The sequence below is a fragment of the Phocoena sinus genome, chromosome 18 (genome assembly GCF_008692025.1).
Source record: "Phocoena sinus isolate mPhoSin1 chromosome 18, mPhoSin1.pri, whole genome shotgun sequence".
Lineage (NCBI taxonomy): Eukaryota > Metazoa > Chordata > Mammalia > Artiodactyla > Phocoenidae > Phocoena > Phocoena sinus.
In genome coordinates this window covers 14550058-14570233 of record NC_045780.1, presented here as the reverse complement: position 1 = coordinate 14570233, position 20176 = coordinate 14550058, and the positions used below count along the sequence as shown (strand labels likewise).

The 20176-nt window shown below is 36.4% G+C and overlaps 1 protein-coding gene across 5 annotated transcripts in view; it reads right to left on the bottom strand.

The window, feature by feature from the left end:
* Nucleotides 1-20176, bottom strand: part of COG6 (component of oligomeric golgi complex 6) — a 175658-nt gene that overhangs the window by 140312 nt on the left and 15170 nt on the right. For all 5 annotated transcript variants that reach the window (XR_004346655.1, XR_004346656.1, XM_032611025.1 and 2 more), the window contains 6 exons: nt 17474-17567; nt 12726-12854; nt 12556-12647; nt 10688-10752; nt 9486-9577; nt 7947-8064 (listed from right to left, as the gene is read on the bottom strand). Coding sequence is in view for 3 of the 5 variants with exons in the window: in XM_032611025.1 (XP_032466916.1) it covers nt 7947-8064; nt 9486-9577; nt 10688-10752; nt 12556-12647; nt 12726-12854; nt 17474-17567 (590 nt within the window). In the remaining 2 variants the exon portion in view is untranslated. The remainder of the gene's footprint in view (nt 1-7946; nt 8065-9485; nt 9578-10687; nt 10753-12555; nt 12648-12725; nt 12855-17473; nt 17568-20176) is intronic.

The window sequence follows — 20176 nt, the reverse complement described above, 5'->3', positions numbered from 1 at the left end:
TCTCCCCTAACACTGTCTTTAAAAACCCTTGCCTGAAAGCCATGAAGGAATTCCAATCTCTTGAGCGTGAGCTGCCCATTCTCCTTGCTTGGTACCCTGCAAATAAACCCTTACTTTGCTGCAAACACCCACTGTCAGAGTTTGGTTTTCTGGAACTGCGGGCACATGAGCCCCTACTTGGTAACATAACCATGAAACCATCACCACATTCCATAAACCATATCCATTACCTCCAAGTTTCCTCTTACCTTATTTATGGAATTAAATTTTTTAAGTCAATAATATTATTCAAGGTAAATTTAAGAGTACAAACTAACATTTGTTTGATATAACTTCAAATAATTACAACTTTTTATTTCACATACTTTTATTTAAAATTTAAAAAGCATTTTAGCTGAAAACACTGTTCTTATTTGTTTTTCCTAGCAGAATAATCTGCAAGGAATAATGTAAAACTCAAAATACTCATCTAAAAAAAGCACTTTTCAGGGGCTTCCCCGGTGGCGCAGTGGTTGAGAGTCCGCCTGCCGATGCAGGGGACACGGGTTCGTGCCCCGGTCTGGGAAGATCCCTACATGCCGCGGAGCGGCTGGGCCCGTGAGCCATGGCCGCTGAGCCTGCGCGTCCGGAGCCTGTGCTCCGCAACGGGAGAGGGCACAACAGCGAGAGGCCCGCGTACCTCAAAAAAAAAAAGCACTTTTCAAACTTTAACATGCGTATGAGTGACCAGGGAAATCTGGTTAAAATGCACATTCTGATTCAGTAGGTCTGGGGTGGGGCCTGAGATTTTTAATCTGAGATAAACTAATAAACTCCTAGGTGATGTCCAAGCTGCTGGTCCAAGTGCTACAATTTGAACAGTAAAAAGAGATTCTAAACAGTAATGATATCCTCGAATTTAAATCAAAATTTAAAGGACCACTTAGGTTTTATTTTCACAGAGCTGGTCAATCCTGCCTACTATTAATTTGATGTGGGTTTCATTTATGACATACCATCCCTTTTAAATTAGAATTGTACTATTACTATAGTGAAAAGAATTTTAGAAAATGTCTCTCTAGCTAAAATGGATATGACATTGTATCTTTTGTAGTACAGACACATATTCCCTTTAGACTTTGCCAGATTCACAGTTATGAATGTTTCAGAAGAGCCTGATAAGGAAGGGAGTACACATACTTGAATACTTAAGTGCTTCAAATGCTTTGTTAGGGAAAAGGTACATCTTTCAATAAAATAATTTCCTTGCATTTTCTTTTTTCATACTAAAGAATTAGTTCCCAAATATGTCTTTTTAAAAGCACAGAAAGAATCATGAAAAGAGTTCATATCTGGCTTTATTTATTTTAAAAGCTGTTCTTAACAATTTTGCTATCCACTTAAAATTCTATTAGCAAAAATTTCCACTTGGGTGCTTTGCTAATGAAGACCATTCTGCAGTAAGTGTTGTTTTCCTCATAAGGCTAGAATCTTCTTAGAAGAGATGAATGGTTTACAAGAGCCAGAATAAGATAAAGATATAATTAATATAAAATATGGAACATTAAATATTTGGTGAAGGAAAGATAATTCCTGAAAGAAACTTGAAATGGTTGTATATATAAGCATCATATAAGCTGTAAACAGTATCATATTCCAATCTCAATTTAATGTTAAAATATCCCTAAATATGACCCAATTCATATCTAAGAAAAACATTTCAGGGCACAGTTATTGATGATATGACAACAATAAATAACAATAATAGCCAAAACTCGTCACTGCTATAAACTCACATAGGCTGCAGTATTAATTGGTACTTAATATATCCAAATTACAATTCTTTCTTTTCCTGTTTTTATCCTATTCCATTCTAGGTTTTAACAGGAAGATACCATGCTTAAAACTTGCCTTTTATTAGCCATTTTATGTTCCTGCAACTTTCATTTTAACTTTATAAGAGAAATAAAGTATTTAAGAACTTCGTGGGGTTTTCTGAGTGAAAATAAAATAAAATAAATGGATAACCATATGGGAAAAATGAGTATGATCCTTCCTTCCCAGCATGGACAAAAATAAACTTCAGGTAGATTAAAAATCTGATATAAAAGTGAAACTACAGGAAGACCTAATGAATTTATTAAATAATCGAACACTTTCCTACTGATAGATGCTAACTTTAGCATATAATAAATGCGACATGTATTTTCTTGTTGTGGGAAAGTTTTTGAAGTATGTTTTATGGCATGTTCCCAAAGAAGAAACAATAAGGAAAAAAAAATGTTAGATTTTACTATGTAAACATTAAAAGTGACGTATCAGAAACTACTACAAGCAAAATTAAATGGTACACGATGACATGGAGAAAAGATTTATAATATATATGACAGATAATATTCTTAATGTATAAAAAATATCAGAAAATAACAAGATACAGCCTAGTAGGAAAATGGCAAAGGACATGAGAAAACAATTCACAAACAGCCAATAAACGTATTTTAAAATGTTCATTCTCACTAGAAGAACTGAAATCTAACTTTAAAAAAAGATAGCACTTTTTGCTCATATTGGCAAAGGTATTTTAAAATGGCTACTATCCAACTTTGCAAAATTTGGCACTTCTGGTAGGAGACAGTATGGTAGATTTGAGAAAATAAGTGAAAGGAAGTTAAATATGTGGGGCTGCCTGAGGACATGCAGGATTGCTGGACATCATGGAGGGCTTCGCTGATGTTGGAGACCAGATTTTTTGGTTTCCCAGTGCACATAAAATGTTTAAACTATACTTTAGTCTTTTAAGAGTGCAATGGCATTATGTCTAAAAAACAATGTATATAACTTAAAACTACCAAGCAAAAAAACAATTACAATAATGTTAAAGATCACTGATCACACAGAACACCGTAACAAATAAGAGAATGTGAGAATTAACTAAAATGTGACACAAAGACATGAAATGAGCAAATGCTCTTGGAAAATGGCACCAATGGACTTGCTAAACACAGAGTTGCCACAAAACTTCAATTTGTTAAAAAAACGCAATTGGGCTTCCCTGGTGGCGCAGTGGTTGAGAGTCTGCCTGCTGATGCAGGGGACACGGGTTCGTGCCCCGGTCCGGGAGGGTCCCACATGCCGCGGAGCGGCTGGGCCCATGAGCTATGGCCGCTGAGCCTGTGCGTCCGGAGCCTGTGCTCCACAACGGGAGAGGCCACAACAGTGAGAGGCCCATGTACCGCAAAAACAAAACGAAACAAAAAAACCCCGCAATTATCTGCAAAGTGCAATAAAGAGAAGCACGATAAAATGAGGTAATGCCTGCACTATGTTGAACAGAAGTGGCAAACGTGGGCATCCTTCATTTGTTCCTGATCTTAAACGAAAAGCTTTAAGTCTTACACTACTGAGTACAATGTTAGAGGTGGGTTTTTCATGTATGGCATTTATTATGTTGCAGTAGTTTCCCTCTATTCCTAGTTTGTTGAGTATTTTTATGATAAAAGTGTTGAATTTTATCAAATGCTTTTTCTGCATCAATTGAGATGATCAAGTGATTTTTCTTCCCCCTTTGTTCTGTTACTGTGGTAATTATACTGACTTACTTTCATAGGCTGAACTATGCTTGCATTTCAGGGATAAATCCCAGTTGATCATGCTGTAGAGTCTTTTTTAAAGGCTTCCTCATTTGGTTTGCTAGTTATTATACTTTTCAACTCCAGAATTTCTTTTTGATTTCCCTTGAGATTTTTCTAACTCTAATAGATATTTCCATTTTGTTCATATGCTGTTTTCTTGACTCATCTTTAACATGACTGTTTTAAAGTCTCTGTCTAGTAGATATGCCATCAGGTCTTTTTCAGGAATGGTTTCTGTTGATTTTTTTCTCCTTTGAATGGGCCATATTTTCCTGTTCCATTGCGTGCCTTGTGATTTTTTTGTTGAAAACAACATTTGAATGTAATAATTTAACCCTGGAAATCAGATTCTCCCCCTCCTCCAGGGATGCCATTTTCTGTTACTACTTTGGGTTTTTTTTTTTTTAATTGTTGTAGCCTCTCTCTGAGCCAAGGATCAGGTTAAGGTATAAACTGAAGTTCTTCTCAGGTCTTTCTGAGTCTGCTCCTTTCCCTGAACATGTGGTCACTTTCTAATTTTCCTCATATATACAGTTGCTTTTGAATGTCCTAGACCTTAATGTCTGACTCCCAAAATGGGAAAAAGAAAAAAATTAAGGGGGTGGAAAAATGCACTAGTGCTTGAAATCCCCAGGAAGTCACTTTAGCCAGAGGAGGAGGTGTCTGACACAATGGGGAGGTGCAAAAACAATGGCCACCCTCCTCTTCACAACTCTGGGATGAGAGCACAGATCCCAGAAGTTTAGAGGACAGTGTCCTCCTTTTTGTTCACAATGGCTCTACAAGCTGTGTGCAAGGTGCTCAAGGAACAAGGGTACAGCTGCCTGCCACAGCACTGGGGGTGGAAGATGGGTAGTCGCAACTATGCTAAGAGTTGAAGTTGACCAAAATTGACTGCAATTTATTACTATTCAAGCCTTCCCCTAGAAATTGCAATTCTTCAATAGACTCCAGAGTTCCAAAACAGTTACATTAGACAAATACTGCTAGTCCAACTGTCATCTAGGTGGGGTGACAGATTCCTGGTGCTTCCTACTTTGCCATCTTCCCTGAAAATTACTGATCTTTGTATAATGATCTTGTCACCAATTACCTTTCTAAGTCCATTTACTAGTTCTACAACTTCTCAATTAATTTTCTTGGTTTTTGAAGTACAGTCAGAGCATCCACAAATAATCTAATATTTCCTCCTTTAAAATATTTATATCTGTCATTTATCTGGATTTTCTATTATTTAAATGTGTTATTGGCAAATATTCTTTTCTTGTTCTTTCTTGACTTAAATGGAATATATTACTAGTGCTTCTATGTTAATCATGAGGTTGGCTATTAGCTTTATTAATCTTTATATGGTTAAGTATTTTTAATTTTTTTATTTACTAATATTTTCCCCTCAACAATTTAAATATCATGAGAATATAATTTAACACTGAAACATTTAATATATTGCCTAACACTGAAATATTCTTATATTCCTGGGAATAACCAATACTTGGTTTTAATATAATACTGGATTTATTTTTATAATTATTTACCTTTTTAAAAAACTTAAAAAAGTGACTGATTTGAGGTTTTCACTTTTGCACTGTCTTTAAAAGGTTTTTATGTCAGTGTTACACCACCTAAAAGGAACTGGGAAGCTTTCCATATTTTTCTGTGTTCTGGAGAATTCTGTTCTTCGTAGGTGTAAATAAAGCTATCTATATAAACTGAATTAAGTCTAGCAGCATGTTCATTAATAATTTTTCTTTCCTCCCTAGGTGTATTCAAGTTTCCTACCTCATTTTGAATCATTTTTTGTCAATTTTATTTTCTTAAAATCATCCTTTTTATATTTTTTAGAATAAAATTTATATATTTTAATATGGTATTCTCTAGCAAGTTTAATCCTCATCTCTGGTTATTATCTCTAATTCTGATATTATAATTTAAAATTTTATCTTTTCCTTGGTTAAAGAATTGCTAGAAGGTTGTCAATTTTGTCGACCTCTTCAACAAATAATCAATTTTGTTTTCCTGTTTCCTAATTTATCATAGAAATGTACTTCCATCTTTCCTTTTACCATTTTGCTTTATTATTCTCTTTCAAATTTCATAATAAGAATGCCTGCTACATTTTACTTCCAGTTTTTAGCCCAGATGTTTTCCAATTGGTAAAGCTTTGGGTAACGCGTTCATGTGTGTTTCCCATATTGCAATTTGGCTCTTGTCCCCACCACATGAATAAAACTGCCCTCAGTAAGTCATGGATCATCTATATATTGACAAAGGTAACAAACCTGTCACCCTTGTTTTACTAGAACTCTTCATATAGTATCTGTCATCAACTATGCCCTCCTTCTTGAAACTCTACTCTCTTGGCTTTTCCGATAAAACCCTCTTCTCATTTCTCTCCTGACTCTCCAATCATCCTTCCTCAGCATTCTACCATGGTAGCGCTTATTTTCTTCTCTTAAATGTCACTGTTTCTCAAGACTGTGTGTCCTGGAAGCTCTACTCTTATTAAACGTAATTCCTAGTGACCTCAGACAAACACATGGACTCAACTATCTTTTACATGCAAAGCTCCATAAATCCAAATGTACAGCTCCCTATTAGATCAGACTGATTGCAGAAGGATATCCCACATGTATCTTGTCTAACTTAGACAATATCATCACCTTTATCCCCCCAGTTTTACACTTTCTCTCTATTCCAGATACTTGTGACTAGTATCAATATTCCCAGATTGGTAACTTAGGAGTTATTTTAGAACTCTTCCCTCTCATTTAACCACATTCAAGCAGTCACCAACTTCTGAAGGTTTACCTTTAGCCCCCAAGAATCTGTCCCCTTATGGCTCTTCCTTAGAGTATGTATTTTCATAAAAACTACTTCGACAATCCCTTAACTCTCCTGTCTGCAACGTGGCTCTCTCCTATCTACATGCCACACCAGTTTCCAACTGATTTTTAATAAATGAAAATTTGTGTATTGATGACTCTTAGCTTGCATATTCTATTTGTTTCCTCTACTTAGGATGACCTCTACCCACTTTTTTTACCCATCTAATCCCCCATGTCCTTCAAGTTCAATTCTTATTAACGCCCTCTCTGGAAAGCTCCCTCTCTGTATATGAATATTATTACACATACTCTTCTTATTGTGCTAGCATAGCACCTTGGGCACGTCTTTCATAAAACATGTATTCTATAGTAATCACCGATTTATTAGTCTATTTTCTGTGAAAGGAAAAGTAACCTGAGACCAACAGACCTTGACTGTTTGCTTTGTCCTCATTAGGAAGCACGTTTGTTCACATGCAAAGTCTATATCATGTATGAATGATTTTAGAAAAATTCTGTCTAAATAAGAACTCATGTAAACATATCTATAATGAGAACTGATTGACTGTTAGTAAACTTCCTGTGATACAGGAAAACATATAAGGGAAATACTCCAGCTCCACAAATTCATGCTGCTGGGGGTCAGAAAGCAGACTCTTATTAAGGCTTCTCTGAGCTTAGGAATGTAAAAATAGACCAGGTACTTTGGATTGGATTGCTACTGATTGTTCCACACTATACTACAAACCTGTATCTAATATAACCAGGCTGTTAGATAGACCAGTATAATTAAAAAAAAAAAAAAAAAAAAGCCAGAATGGTGACTGTGATGCATCCTTGAAAAACGTTGAGTCTTTAATAATGAAACAAAAACAAAGAAGGATTTGATCACTATAAACCCTTCCTTAAGGTCTTTCCAATTTACTGCTGCACAACACAAAGCTCGATTTAAAATATTAGCTCTCACGGAACTCCTTCAGGTTTTTGTGGTTTGCTTTTGTGGGAGTTTTTTGTTACCTTGTTTGTTTTTGTGGGAGTTTTTTGTTACCTTGTTTGTTTCCACAATTAATTACAGTATATAACTCAAGGGAACATAAATTTCATAAGGACAAAGCTGGACCAAGAATGTAAAACTTAAGTAAGCTGTTTAGAAAAAACATTTAGTAAAAGTTCAAGTTTTCCAATCTGTATGTCATTTTAGCCCTGACCTATTAAACATAGTAAGTTTGCTTTAATTACAAATTTTTGGTTATTGAAAACTGGTAGTGAAACTAGGGCTTGAGATTCTACCACTAATTATGACTCAAAATTACACTGTTCCAGGAACAGATTATAAGCCTACATCCTGTAAGCCGCCTCAAAATGAATTTTGTTGTTCACAGGAAGAACTCAAAAGAACGCTGAATGGAATGGGAAAAAATTGTCACCAATATGGAAACAGTAAAACAACATTTTTAAATGTGAAAAACTCACGTTCCCATAATTCAAGAATTGCATTTTTCAAACGTACCTTGTCCATTAATTTGCTGGCATGAAGACTCAAGCTACTGAAGAATATTTTTTTGCTCAGCAAATGCATTTCTTCAGTGGTAGTCAACAATGTAGTTGCACTATTTCCAACAATGCCACTGAAAGCAAAGAATATTTCAGGTTGCAAAACAGGCCAAAACAACCCAGCTCTTTAACTGAGTAGAATTCTTTAAAAAGATCTAGATTTAAATAAAAGTTTTTATATAGAATATAACCTGTGAATTAAAAACAATTACTCTAGTTTCATATAAAAATGAGGGTTTTTTTCCTTTTAAGTTAGGTGATGAACAAACGAAAACCAACCACAGTGTTTTAAATATTTCACAATCTCTTAGAAAAGCAGTGGGTTAGAACGAACACTTGTAATACGCAAACCCATGTCTCTATTTTTCCTCTATTATAGTAAATGCATGTTTTGATTATCCAAGAAGATCTGATTTTAAGGAAGCCATTCCATCAATAGCTCTATTGAGAAAATAATTTTTATTAATACTGAGTTTTTAAAATTAAAACTGTTACGCTGTATCAATAACACACCTGTAAATTATAAAGCTTCCCATTTTCTATACAGCTACCTAAATAGCATATATTTAGACTAATTACGAAAAATCTGATAACATTTTGAAATAATTATTCTACATTCCATAATTCTCAATTTTATATTACAAGGATATTTCTTAGACTTATCCAATGGGGTTTCTCATTTTTGGCAGAATGTAAGATAAGCATGTATATAAAACAACTTCCTATTTCATTCTCCTATTCATGTATTGAAAGTGACTCTTCTGTTCCTGATACTGGCATGCTTGATAAAAAGAAATTTAAACTCATTTTTTAATGGGCTAATATGAAAACTATCAAAAACATAATTTGGAAGAACACTTTTAACACAACTACACATATAACATGGTCTTACAGTGACATCTACAATAAGGCTCAAGTCTATGTATACCACCAAAAGATATTTGCAAGGTGAAAATGAATGCAAAGTTTGGAGTTGAAGATCATATTTTATCTGATTAAGAACCACTTGTCTTATCTATAAAGTCACTTTTATTTAGAGAAGGTAAGACAGCTATTACTTAGAGGAGATAAAGCTATCGTTCTGTTCTATCACTAATGGAAAACGAAATGTTAAAGAAGAATTTATGTAAACATCCAGAATAGGACATGTTACTAATTATGCCCTACTCTGAGTATAACATATAGTTACTTTAGGTGCCATGGATCTCTTTTACTAATACAGGAGGACTCAAAAAATACTTATATTATAGACTTACACTGCTATGTATGTGTGTGTGTGTGTTTACTTACGCTTGGAGAAGCTTTCTCCAAGGAAACGATGGACCTCAAAAGTACAGTATGTATAATACGCATATAATGATTCATATGGTGTAGAGGTTCTACTAGTTACTCTTAGTCATGCATAGAATACACACACAAAAAATATTACACTGTGTTCTAACTGAAATGAAGTGTCACATGGGATTTAACAAGCACCTTTAACCATTCCACTTACCTGATTGTATGGTGATAAAATTTGAGGAGGTTAGAAATTTTATATAACAAAACTGCCCCAGGTTCAGCAACTATTACTTGTTCAATTCGAACCTATTAAAAAACACATGAGGAAAAACTAAACATTTCCTAAAAGTGTAACTTTTCTTCATTAATCACATGTGGCAAGAAGAGCATTAAAAAGATTAAATTTTATTATTGCAGAAATCACAAAATTCCTTCTAAATAAAGAACGCCTGAATATTAAATCACAGAGGATGGTAAAACAACACAGAAACTTTAGCACAGATATGCTCTACAAAACAATGATCCATTACCTACAGAATGTGGTTCAAGGCATTTGCTATCAGAAATAATCAACACAATGAGGTCATCTCGAGGTTTTTCACCAGTATATAACGGAATTTAGTTTAGCACTGAATTGCAAAGCAGCTGTTACATTCCTAAAAACAGATTATCGGTGAAAAGGTACTGCTCTACGAATGAATATTGAGGAAAAAAATGAAAAAGAAAATCTTCTCTTTAAACAACTATACCAAGTTTCTTTCTATTAGAGAATCGGAAAGCAGATAAATCTTGAATTAGCACCAACCTCTTTGGCCAATTATAATACTGCCGGGGCAATACCTCAGATCTAGTTCAAGGTTAACTTGATATGCTCAAGTTTAACTACTAGGAATCTTTTCTAATTAAAATCCATCCCTCACTAATCTTTCCCTGACTTTATATTCCCTAATTAACAAGTACAATCTAAACCACACTGAATGTGCTTACTTACATATTATATTACATCTATGCTTATTAAGCTGCTGATAACATATGTGTCTTCTTGTTTCCTAACTGGATTCTAAACACAGACATTGTGTTTTCTGGTTCTCTTACATCTCTGCAGCATTTGGTTAGAACAGCACATACACAAGAGATGTTCAATAAACAAATGCTTTTGAAAACAGTTAGATTTTGGAGTATGTCATAATACCAACGAAAGTGATCTGCTAAAATGATATTTTATAAATACATGTATATGAGTATGCAAAAACCTCTTGCACAGAAAATTGGCAATGATTATTTTAAAATGCGTTTTATTACCTTACATTGTGTTAATCTGACAAAATTACGGCCTGAATTCAAGCTGCTGTTTCTTTAAAATCAGTCATTAATTTAACCAGCTACCATATAACATATAAAAACAAAATATTTTACCTTTAGGGGCCTGCACACACCCTCAGTAATATGTCCAACAACTTCTTGAATATTTTCTTCAACACCTACAATTAATTACAACATAACTAAAATTTGTTTTCCATATTACACTTTGCTTCACATAAGTTCAGAAAATTAACAAACACTAATACATATCATTAATGGCATTAATAAACATTTAAAATAACAATTAACGATATTTTACTGAGTTTAATATCTTTAGGACATTACTAATTATATTAATGAGTCTAAAGCCCTATCGACTGATTTAACTGTTGATTAATGAACATTGTTTCTTTGTGAAGAAGAGTAAACGTATGAAAAAAAGACTGTGAAATTTATTAACTGAAGGAGGTGATGTGAAGATGTATTAGCACTCGTTCCACAAACTCCTTACTCTAGGCAGTAGGGCTAAGCACAGAAACTACGGGTATAAAGATGGAAAACACGCCTTGCAATCTAATGGAAAAACCGACATTTACTGATTATCGACTATTTATCAAGGTCTATACAGGGTACTTGACATGTACTGCTTGTAACCACCTTTATTTTTACAGATGGAGAGACTCAGGTTTAGAAGAATTCATGCCATTCCCACAGAATAACTTATTTCTAACTCCAATTATTTTCTTCCCACTTCTTAATGTTACCTCTCATGTAAATTTTCCTACATCTTTTAACAAATACATTCTTTTAAACTGGGTAATTAGCATAAGAGAAAACAACTTTAAAAAGTGCAGACTTTGTGCCAACCTATCATATATGCTGAATCTAATCTCAATATCAAAGAGTTAAAAACGAAGAGGTTAAGTCCTGCACCCATTCGTACACTGGCCTCTCCTACAGATAACGTGCTAAACCAGGGCTGAGCTATTCAAAATAGGTGATACCAGTCACAACATCTCTCTTCACTTCCTAGCAAAGCCAGAGCATCTTAATACTAACCCCTTCTACAACAGGCATCTTAAGGTAGTCACAACTAAGAAAATTTGAAATTCTGTAAACAGACGTTTGCAACTCAAAAATAATCACTTTTCTTCTTTGAAATCAAGACCAAAATTTTAGGTACATTTAGCACATAGCTAATTATTTATTTGGCTGCATCAGGTCTTAGTTGCGGCACGCTGGGTCTTCATTGAGGTGTGCAGGATCTTTTGTTGCGACGCACAGGCTCTTCATTGCAGCGTGCGGGCTTCTCTCTAGTTGTGGTGTGCAGGCTCCAGGGCGCATGGGCTCTGTAGTTTGCGGCACGCAGGCTCTCTAGTTGTGGTGCATGGGCTTAGTTGCCCCGCAGCATGTGGGATCTTAGTTCCCTGACCAGGGATCAAACCCGTGTCCCCTGCACTAGAAGGCGGATTCTTTACCACTGGACCACCAGGGAAGTCTCAGTACATAGGTAATTATTCAAAAAACTTTAAAATAGTCACATGAGAATGAAAAAAGGGGCTGGATAGTAGAAATGAAAGAAGTAGTAGCTTAACGACCTTAGGCCAGTCACTGACTGAGCCCGTGTACTCATAGATAAAATGAAGAGAACATCACCTTTTGCCTTTAAAGGATGGTGGCTGAGATAATGTAGGCTAGGCACTCCAGAGATGCCTTAAAAGTGAAGCAGAGGGGTCTAGGCTTACAAGGAAAGGTCCCAAGGGTCCGGTATAAAAATGTGATCAGTTGTGTGACAAAATTAAAGTGATGGAAAAGAACGTCTATCAGCAGAAAAAGGGGGAAACTAGAGACAGGAAGATTAATTAGGATGCTTATTAAATCACCTAGTGTGACGAGTTTATCTCCACGAAGAAAACAGAAACAGAGAAGTCCTGTGTGATTTACTAGATCTAGGCATGAGTGGTAACAATCAGAGGACCCACCTTGTGTAGTTACATGCTTTAAGAGAGCTTCAAGGTGCTCTTTTTCAGAAGCAGTAGCCTGATGGAGCCAAGCCAACATATCTCCTACATATCTAATGAAAAAACTAAATGTTAGTAAAGATTTCCTTCAGAAAAACATCGAATACTCCAATACCGTCTGACTACTATACCTCAAAGGGTCATGGGAGTGCATTTCAATGGGTCTAGGTGTACCTCCTGGGCCCCCTCTTGTAAGAGCATCGATAAATCCACGAACAACTGTACTTCTTCTAGCTGTCCCAAACTCATCTAAGGTATACCTAGAAGAAACAAGTTATTAACAAACAGTTGCTTTTCTTCCTAATGGTTACATCCAAGTATTCATGCACTTTCTAAGATGTCTAAAGCTTTTTTTACACAATTCTCTCAAGCAGTACTGTTTTAAACAACAAAAAGTATTTATGAAATAACTTTATCATAATGATAATTCAACCTAAAGGTGCATCTTTTTATGCCTAAGAAAGAATGCTGGGATTTGGAATCAGTAACAGAGGCAGTGGGAATAAGGGATAGAGCAGGGGATTTGGTAAAAGTAAAAATCCAGACAAGGTGGAAATCCAGGACTCTTCAGGTTTCAGTGCCCCCCTTGCCCAAAACATGATGTCCCACTGCACACATAAGGCCTAATATCTAGTTCTCAGAGGCTGGTTACAGTTAGAGCTCTGCCATCCAAAACAGAAGACTCTTCCTTCTACATTAAAAAATTCTCATTTATATTTATTCAATATTATCAAAATTTACCATCAAAATTTGTCCAAAATATACTATTCATATTTAAAAGCTTATTTTGACTCCAATGTTAAACATATGTTCCTTAAATTTACTGACCAACTATGCATACAGAGCAAATACTTTTACATATATTTACAAATTATCAATTATGGTTGGGGGAAAAAAAATGGACTTTCGAAGGTGAGGAATTTGTAGGAAAGAAAAGCTTTGAATGAAAGAATCAGACAATTTGGGATCAAATTATGGGATGGCTTAGAGTAACCAACAGTACCTGTTTCTTCGACTAGAATCAGCCTTTGTTTCCCATTATCACCACCCGATGCCCAACTGAAAGTTCTATTTTTAAAGTACATAGGAAAACAAAGTATTTTTTTCATAGTCCGATGTCAGCAGATTCTAGACCAATTAACTTTTAAATCCCTAAACAATACTCTACTAAATGTTGAGAATTATTTCATTACGTTACATATAAATAAAAGTTACCAAAATTCCCCAAAGGTTTCCAGAAGAATTTCTTAGGCTATACTGCTTTCTTTAATATGCTACTGATTTAATGAAAAACCCACAGTTCTTTTTAACATAGGAAAGCTGGAAGACGTAATATTCTTAAAGTGTAGTGAAGAATCAACAGCTGTGAATTTTTAGGACTCTGAACCTTTTTAGAGGACTGTTCACTAGTAACCAGATCATGGTTGTTTGTGGTTTTTTGGTTTTGGTTAAAAATAAATGGTTTTGAAATTCCCTGCAGTGACATAGCAGATATATACGTCAAGATGAAAACGCAGTATCAAGCTAAGTGTTGCTAAAGTACACAATTGCCTTGCATTCACTTTCTATTTTTTAAAATAAATTAGAACCAAAATGCTTATTTCTATTTTTTGCCTCATGCTCTCAAATTATAAACGTTCAGGGTAAAGAATGCATTCCTTTAAATCAGCGGGGATGGCTCAGGCTGTAACGCAAGCGATGGGGGTGACAGGGAGCCGCAGATGAAGCTTCCCTGGCTCAGCGCTCACCTCCTGCTGTGCGGCCCGGTTCCTAACAGGCCAAGGACCCCTACCGGTCTGCGGCCTGGGGGTTGGGGACCCCTGCTTTAAATGATCATCAATTCCATGAAATGACTTGTGATCAGACGACTCCTTATGACAGCACAAAATTCACAAACTTTTAACTTTTTAAATATGTAAAACTAATCTTCACCCTCTGGACCCAAATGGCTATGTAATAAACAGAAACAATGTAACTTCTGTTTCTAGGACTATTCAATGTGACCACAAGTTATATTAGAAACCAGTGAATCCACTGGCATTTTAAATGGGGGAGGAGCGATTTAAAAAGCCTAACAAACACTAGAATCTGTTTACTATAACATATAAACAATATTAATGCTTATTTTCCTGCAATAGATATAATTCGAAGAACAGCATGAACTAAAAGGAACCTTCAATGACACCTGAAGACATGAAACATCTTTTCCCAGAGACAGAAGAAAATTTCTTTGACCAAAACGGATTCTCTTCCAACAAAGGTCAAAAACTGAAAATGTAGCTTTACAAAGGTGACTGTTAAAATTATGTAAATATTCTAAAATGCCTCTAGTTAAAATAAAAATTTAAATCTCCATTTTTTTATATCTAGCCATAGTAGAAAAAGAAAAATTCTGGTCAAACAGCAAATTAAAAGATGAAAAAATTTGTCCAAAAAAGAATTAAAAGATAAAATCAGCAATGTACACATTACTATGTTCTTTAATAATTTATATGCTGAAGGTTTACCAATGGAAAGAAGACAACATCAATCTGTTCATTTCTACTTGTAATAAATTTCTTTTTGAAGAAACTTCTGTACTTGATTTATTAAAAGTCAATAACGCATTAGCATTCGGTTATATAATACCTAAGAAAAACTGAGTATGGCAACTTTCCCCAAAGACTTCAGTAACTGACATTTTCTTGTACCTGATACTTACACACGTGAGACACAATAATGAACAGTGAAGCTTTTACACATCACTTAAATCAAGTTCATATAGTGCCATCTGGTGGTTAACATGATATACTATTAAGTTTTCCCTAAATTTAAAGAAACCACCACTTTTGGAAACAGGTGATTACTTAAGATGAAAGGACCATTTTCTCTTTCTTAGCATTCATGTTATGGTACTTAACTGTCACTAAAATCCTCCCTCTTCCCCATTCAACCCGCAAATGCTTCTTACAACCTTCCATACTGCACTACTGCCCCCATCCCCTGTGTGTCCTTTGGAGATAAATCTTTGCCTATTTTAGTTCTATTCTTTGTCTTTCAAGCATTTTGCCTTACTGTCGTGCAGGCCTTAAATACACTTCTCTTTAGTTGAAAACTTTCCAGTTTATCTCCTTTCAAAATAGAAATAATAGCTAATATTTTGTGATGAGCAAAGCATTATGGTAAACACCTTATGGGAACATTCTAATTTAATCTTCCCAACAACCCGGCAAGACAGGCAGTTTTTATCCTCATTTTACAGCTCAAGGAAACTGAAGCTTATAAAGGTGCATGGGTTCATCAAAAAATCTAACTCAGAGCCCACCTTTTAAACCATTACGCAATATTGCTCCTTTCCAAGTGTTGATCAAGAATCAAAATTTAGAAAAAATATGTTTATATAGAAGTCAGCTGACCTTTTCAGATGCCCAAAACAAAGGCATTTTTTAAAAAAGATTAACCTTGTGAACAATTGTGAATCTGTGGTCAATGTTACACATTATTAAACAAACACCAAATGTTTTAAGTACTAAAAGACTCTCATAATCAAACACCAATAGCTTACAGTGAAAAAGCTGGGAAAGAAATTTCAAAGTCGATAAGATCTGCTGCGCTGGTGGTCAGGAGTGAACATCAGCTTATCACGGGCACCGGCACGACACGCAAGGCTATTATGATCCAGTTCTTGCTACTAACCCAACAGCCAGGGCAAGCTGTTGCAGTCTCCTAAAGGTACACCTTCCTCCTCAATCCACACCTTTGCACCTGCTGTTCCCTCAACCTGGGATCTTCTCTCCTCCCTTTTTGTCCTGGAAAATGCTTATCACCTTAAGAAGTCATTTCATACCTACTTCCTGAGGGGAATTTCCTCTAATATTCACCCCCTTCCTCACCACAGACTACTTGAGCCACAAAGCACTTGAGACTTGACTTTTAGAAAAGCAATTAATGTATTCATTAAAGTGGATTTGTCTATTTGTTCAATGAAACAAAGCAATTTGAAGGCAATGTTTTATTGATGTTAAGTCTGCTGCACTTAGAACTGTGCTTAACACATAGTGAGTACTCGGTAAGTAGCACTGGGATGTTACTATTTTATGTAGCTGTCCAGCATTTGTGTTCTGGAACCTCATTACAGGACAAGCAATGTTCCAGTCAGAAAACAGAGTAAGAAGGAAATCCTCTAAAACTACATAAGCAGATGAAAGGCATGGCTCAGGGCAGGACTGATGCCTATGCAGGAGTCCCCTGGCTTTCTGTTTCCTGAATTTTAACTCCCCACTTGGTCTTCCTATTTCCATACTATTCCAGGCATTAAAAGTAAAAAGGTATTTACTTCTATTTTATATGAAAAGTAAAAGAAAAAATACAGAATAAAAAATTTATAAGTTAATAATGCATAAAGTTCTTATCCAAAGCATTATCCCATAGCGCTTGGCTGACATAACTTACAGGATCCAATACCTGAACTCTTTCTTTCTTAAGTCCTACCAATGGAATTCTAATTTTAAATTTTCTTTTTTCATCTCTGGGCAATTATTATTTGTCAGTCTATTCGACCTTCTCTCCAGGGCAGGGTTGATACAGGAGTTTTAGTTACATACAATTCCTAGGTCGTTAACGAGATGACAGATTGGGGAAAAGCCCTTAGCCTGTACACAAATAAGAGGTAGTCTAGATACAGGGACACCTTGGTTTTCATCTCCATGTTGCATTCTACAGCAAGTAATAATATGCAAATAAGCTGATGCCCCAATGGTACTGAGATGAGATAAAAACATCACTGTAAATTATTATATTGCTCACACTATTGTATGTGAATTTGATAATACTGAAAGTCAATGTAAATTATCGAAGAAAAAGTAAGTTGTTTTTTTTTAATTAGGAAAAAGTCACTCACTTATATAAGACAGGTCTATCCTGCAGGGCTTCCATTGCCTGAGTCAGTACTGGAGATATGTCACATGATTCTTGTGTCAATGCTCTGCATTCACCTGAAAAATCATTATAACACTTATTGTGTTATATAATCATTATAACATTATAACACTTGTTAAAGTACAATTAATAAGTACCTTATTATGTCTGTTGTACAGCCAGAGTCTAAATACTGTATTAAAAAAATGCTTGGGGGGCTTCCCTGGTGGCACAGTGGTTGAGAGTCCGCCTGCTGATGCAGGGGACACGGGTTCGTGCCCCGGTCCGGGAAGATCCCACATGCCGCGGAGCGGCTGGGCCCGTGAGCCATGGCCGCTGAGCCTGCGTGTCCACAGCCTGTGCTCCGCAACGGGAGAGGCCACCGCAGTGAGAGGCCCGCGTACCGCAAAAAAAAAAAAAAAAAGCTTGGAAAAGCCTAGAGAACATGCCAATCAAAAACTAGTTCATGCTGTCAAACTAAAAATGTAAGCTTAAATACCTACATAACTTCAAATGACCACATCTGCTATCTGGTATACCATATATATATATATTTTTTTTTGGGGGGGGTGTTGGGCTTTTGTTGCTGCACGCGGGCTTTCTCTAGTTGCAGCGAGCGGGGACTACTCTTTGTTGTGGTGCGCGGGCTTCTCATTGTGGTGGCTCCTCTTGTTGCAGAGCACGGGCTCTAGGCGCGCGGGCCTCAGCAGTTGCAGCACGTGGGCTCAGTGGTTGTGGCGCACGGGCTCAGTAATTGTGCCTTCCGGGCTCTTGAGCACTGGCTCAGTAGTTGTGGCTCATGGGCTTAGTTGCTCCACGGCATGTGGGATCTTCCCGGACCAGGGCTCAGACCCGTGTCCCCTGCATTGGCAGGCAGATTCTTAACCACTGCGCCACCAGGGAAGTCCCCACATATTTTATTATTATAAAAAACTACATTTCTGAAGGAACCAGTCAATGAACAAACGTGCACTAAATAACTGCTATACACATGGCAATGTCAAGGAGGGAAGGGAGTACTAAACATATATTACCAGTTCCTTACCTTGGGAGCAATCTTCAAGGAGTCTGCTAAAATGTTTATATGGGTAACTAATATATAGTATTAAGATTATAATTTCAAAATTGTTTAGATTTTAAACTGTTTAAAAAATCTGTACACCAATATGTCCTTTATTTTACTATCCTATCTATAAAATACTTATTAAATGTCTACTCTGCTCAAAAAACTCAGAGCATGTTCAGAAGTTCCCAACCTTTGGGAATATGAGGACCTCACGCTAGCAGTATATTTTTCTGGCACACACTGACTGAGAAAAACATACACGTGTATGGGATTGGAGCTATCTTACGATGACTCCAATGTCCCTAGGAGTCAGAATGTCAGTTTGGAACTTCCATGTTAGACGTCATGGGAGCACAAATAAATATGAGGCAATGTCCTTGCCTTTATGAAAACAGAAATCTAACTGGAGAGCTAAGACATACATATATGAAAAGTTAAGTTATGTTAGAGTAGTAAATTATTGAATACCAAATAAATATATTCAGTAGTTAGTGTTCAGAGATGGGAAAAGCCACTATGATTTAATGTAGTTGTGGAGAGTTCCAGGAAGATGTAGAACCTAAGCCTGACTTTGAAGACTGAGGTAGGATTTGGATATAAAGAGGGAAAGCCAGACCATACTTCAAATAGGAGTAAACAGTGCAAACAAGAGAAGTAGAAAAAGAAACAAGTTCTGGGGCTTCCCTGGTAGCGCAGTGGATAAGAATCTGCCTGCCAATGCAGGGGACGCAGGTTCGATCCCTGGTCCGGGAAAAGCCCACATGCCGCGGAGCAACTGAGCCCGTGCACCACAACTACTAAGCCTACGCTCTAGAGCCCGCAAGCCACAACTACTGAAGCCCGCGCACCTAGAGCCCGTGCTCCGCAACAAGAGAAGCCACCGCAATGAGAAGCCCGTGCACCGCAATGAAGAGTAGCTCCCGCTCGCCGCAACTAGGGAAAGCCCGCGTGCAGCAACGAAGACTCAACACAGCCATACATACGTACATAAATAAACATTAAAAAAAAAAAAGAAAGAAGTTTTGGAGATAAAGAGTAAATCATCTGAAACACATAAGGTTTTTCCACAGTCAAGTACAAGTATACTGGTTAACTGGATTTAATCCCAACTCCTTCCAACAGTCAGCTGGTAACATCTATTAAAATATCCTGTGCACATGTTCCATTCTTGAAGTCTTAACTACTTTGTTTTTAACAGGCAATTCTATGAACAGACTACTGAAACATTTTAAAGCAAATCTAAAGCAAATAAACCATTTGTGATAGGCAAAATAATGGTCCTCCAAAGAACCCTAATCCCTGAAACCTGTGAATATGCCATCTTACGTGGCAAAAGGGACTTTGCAGATGGAATTAGGGTGACAGACCTTAAAATAGGGACATTTTCCCAGATAACCCAAGTGGGTCCAAGATAATCATATAGGTCTTAAAAGTAAAAAAGGCTAGCAGAAGAGTTCGAGATATGAGATGGAAGAAGAGGCAGAAGAGATTCAAAGTGAGAAAGTGACTCCATCTACCCATTACTGGCTTCGAAGATGGAGGAAGGGGCCACAAGCCAAAGAATGCAGACAGCCTCTAGAAGCTGGGAAAGACCCTCAGTGACAGCCAGCAAGGCAACTC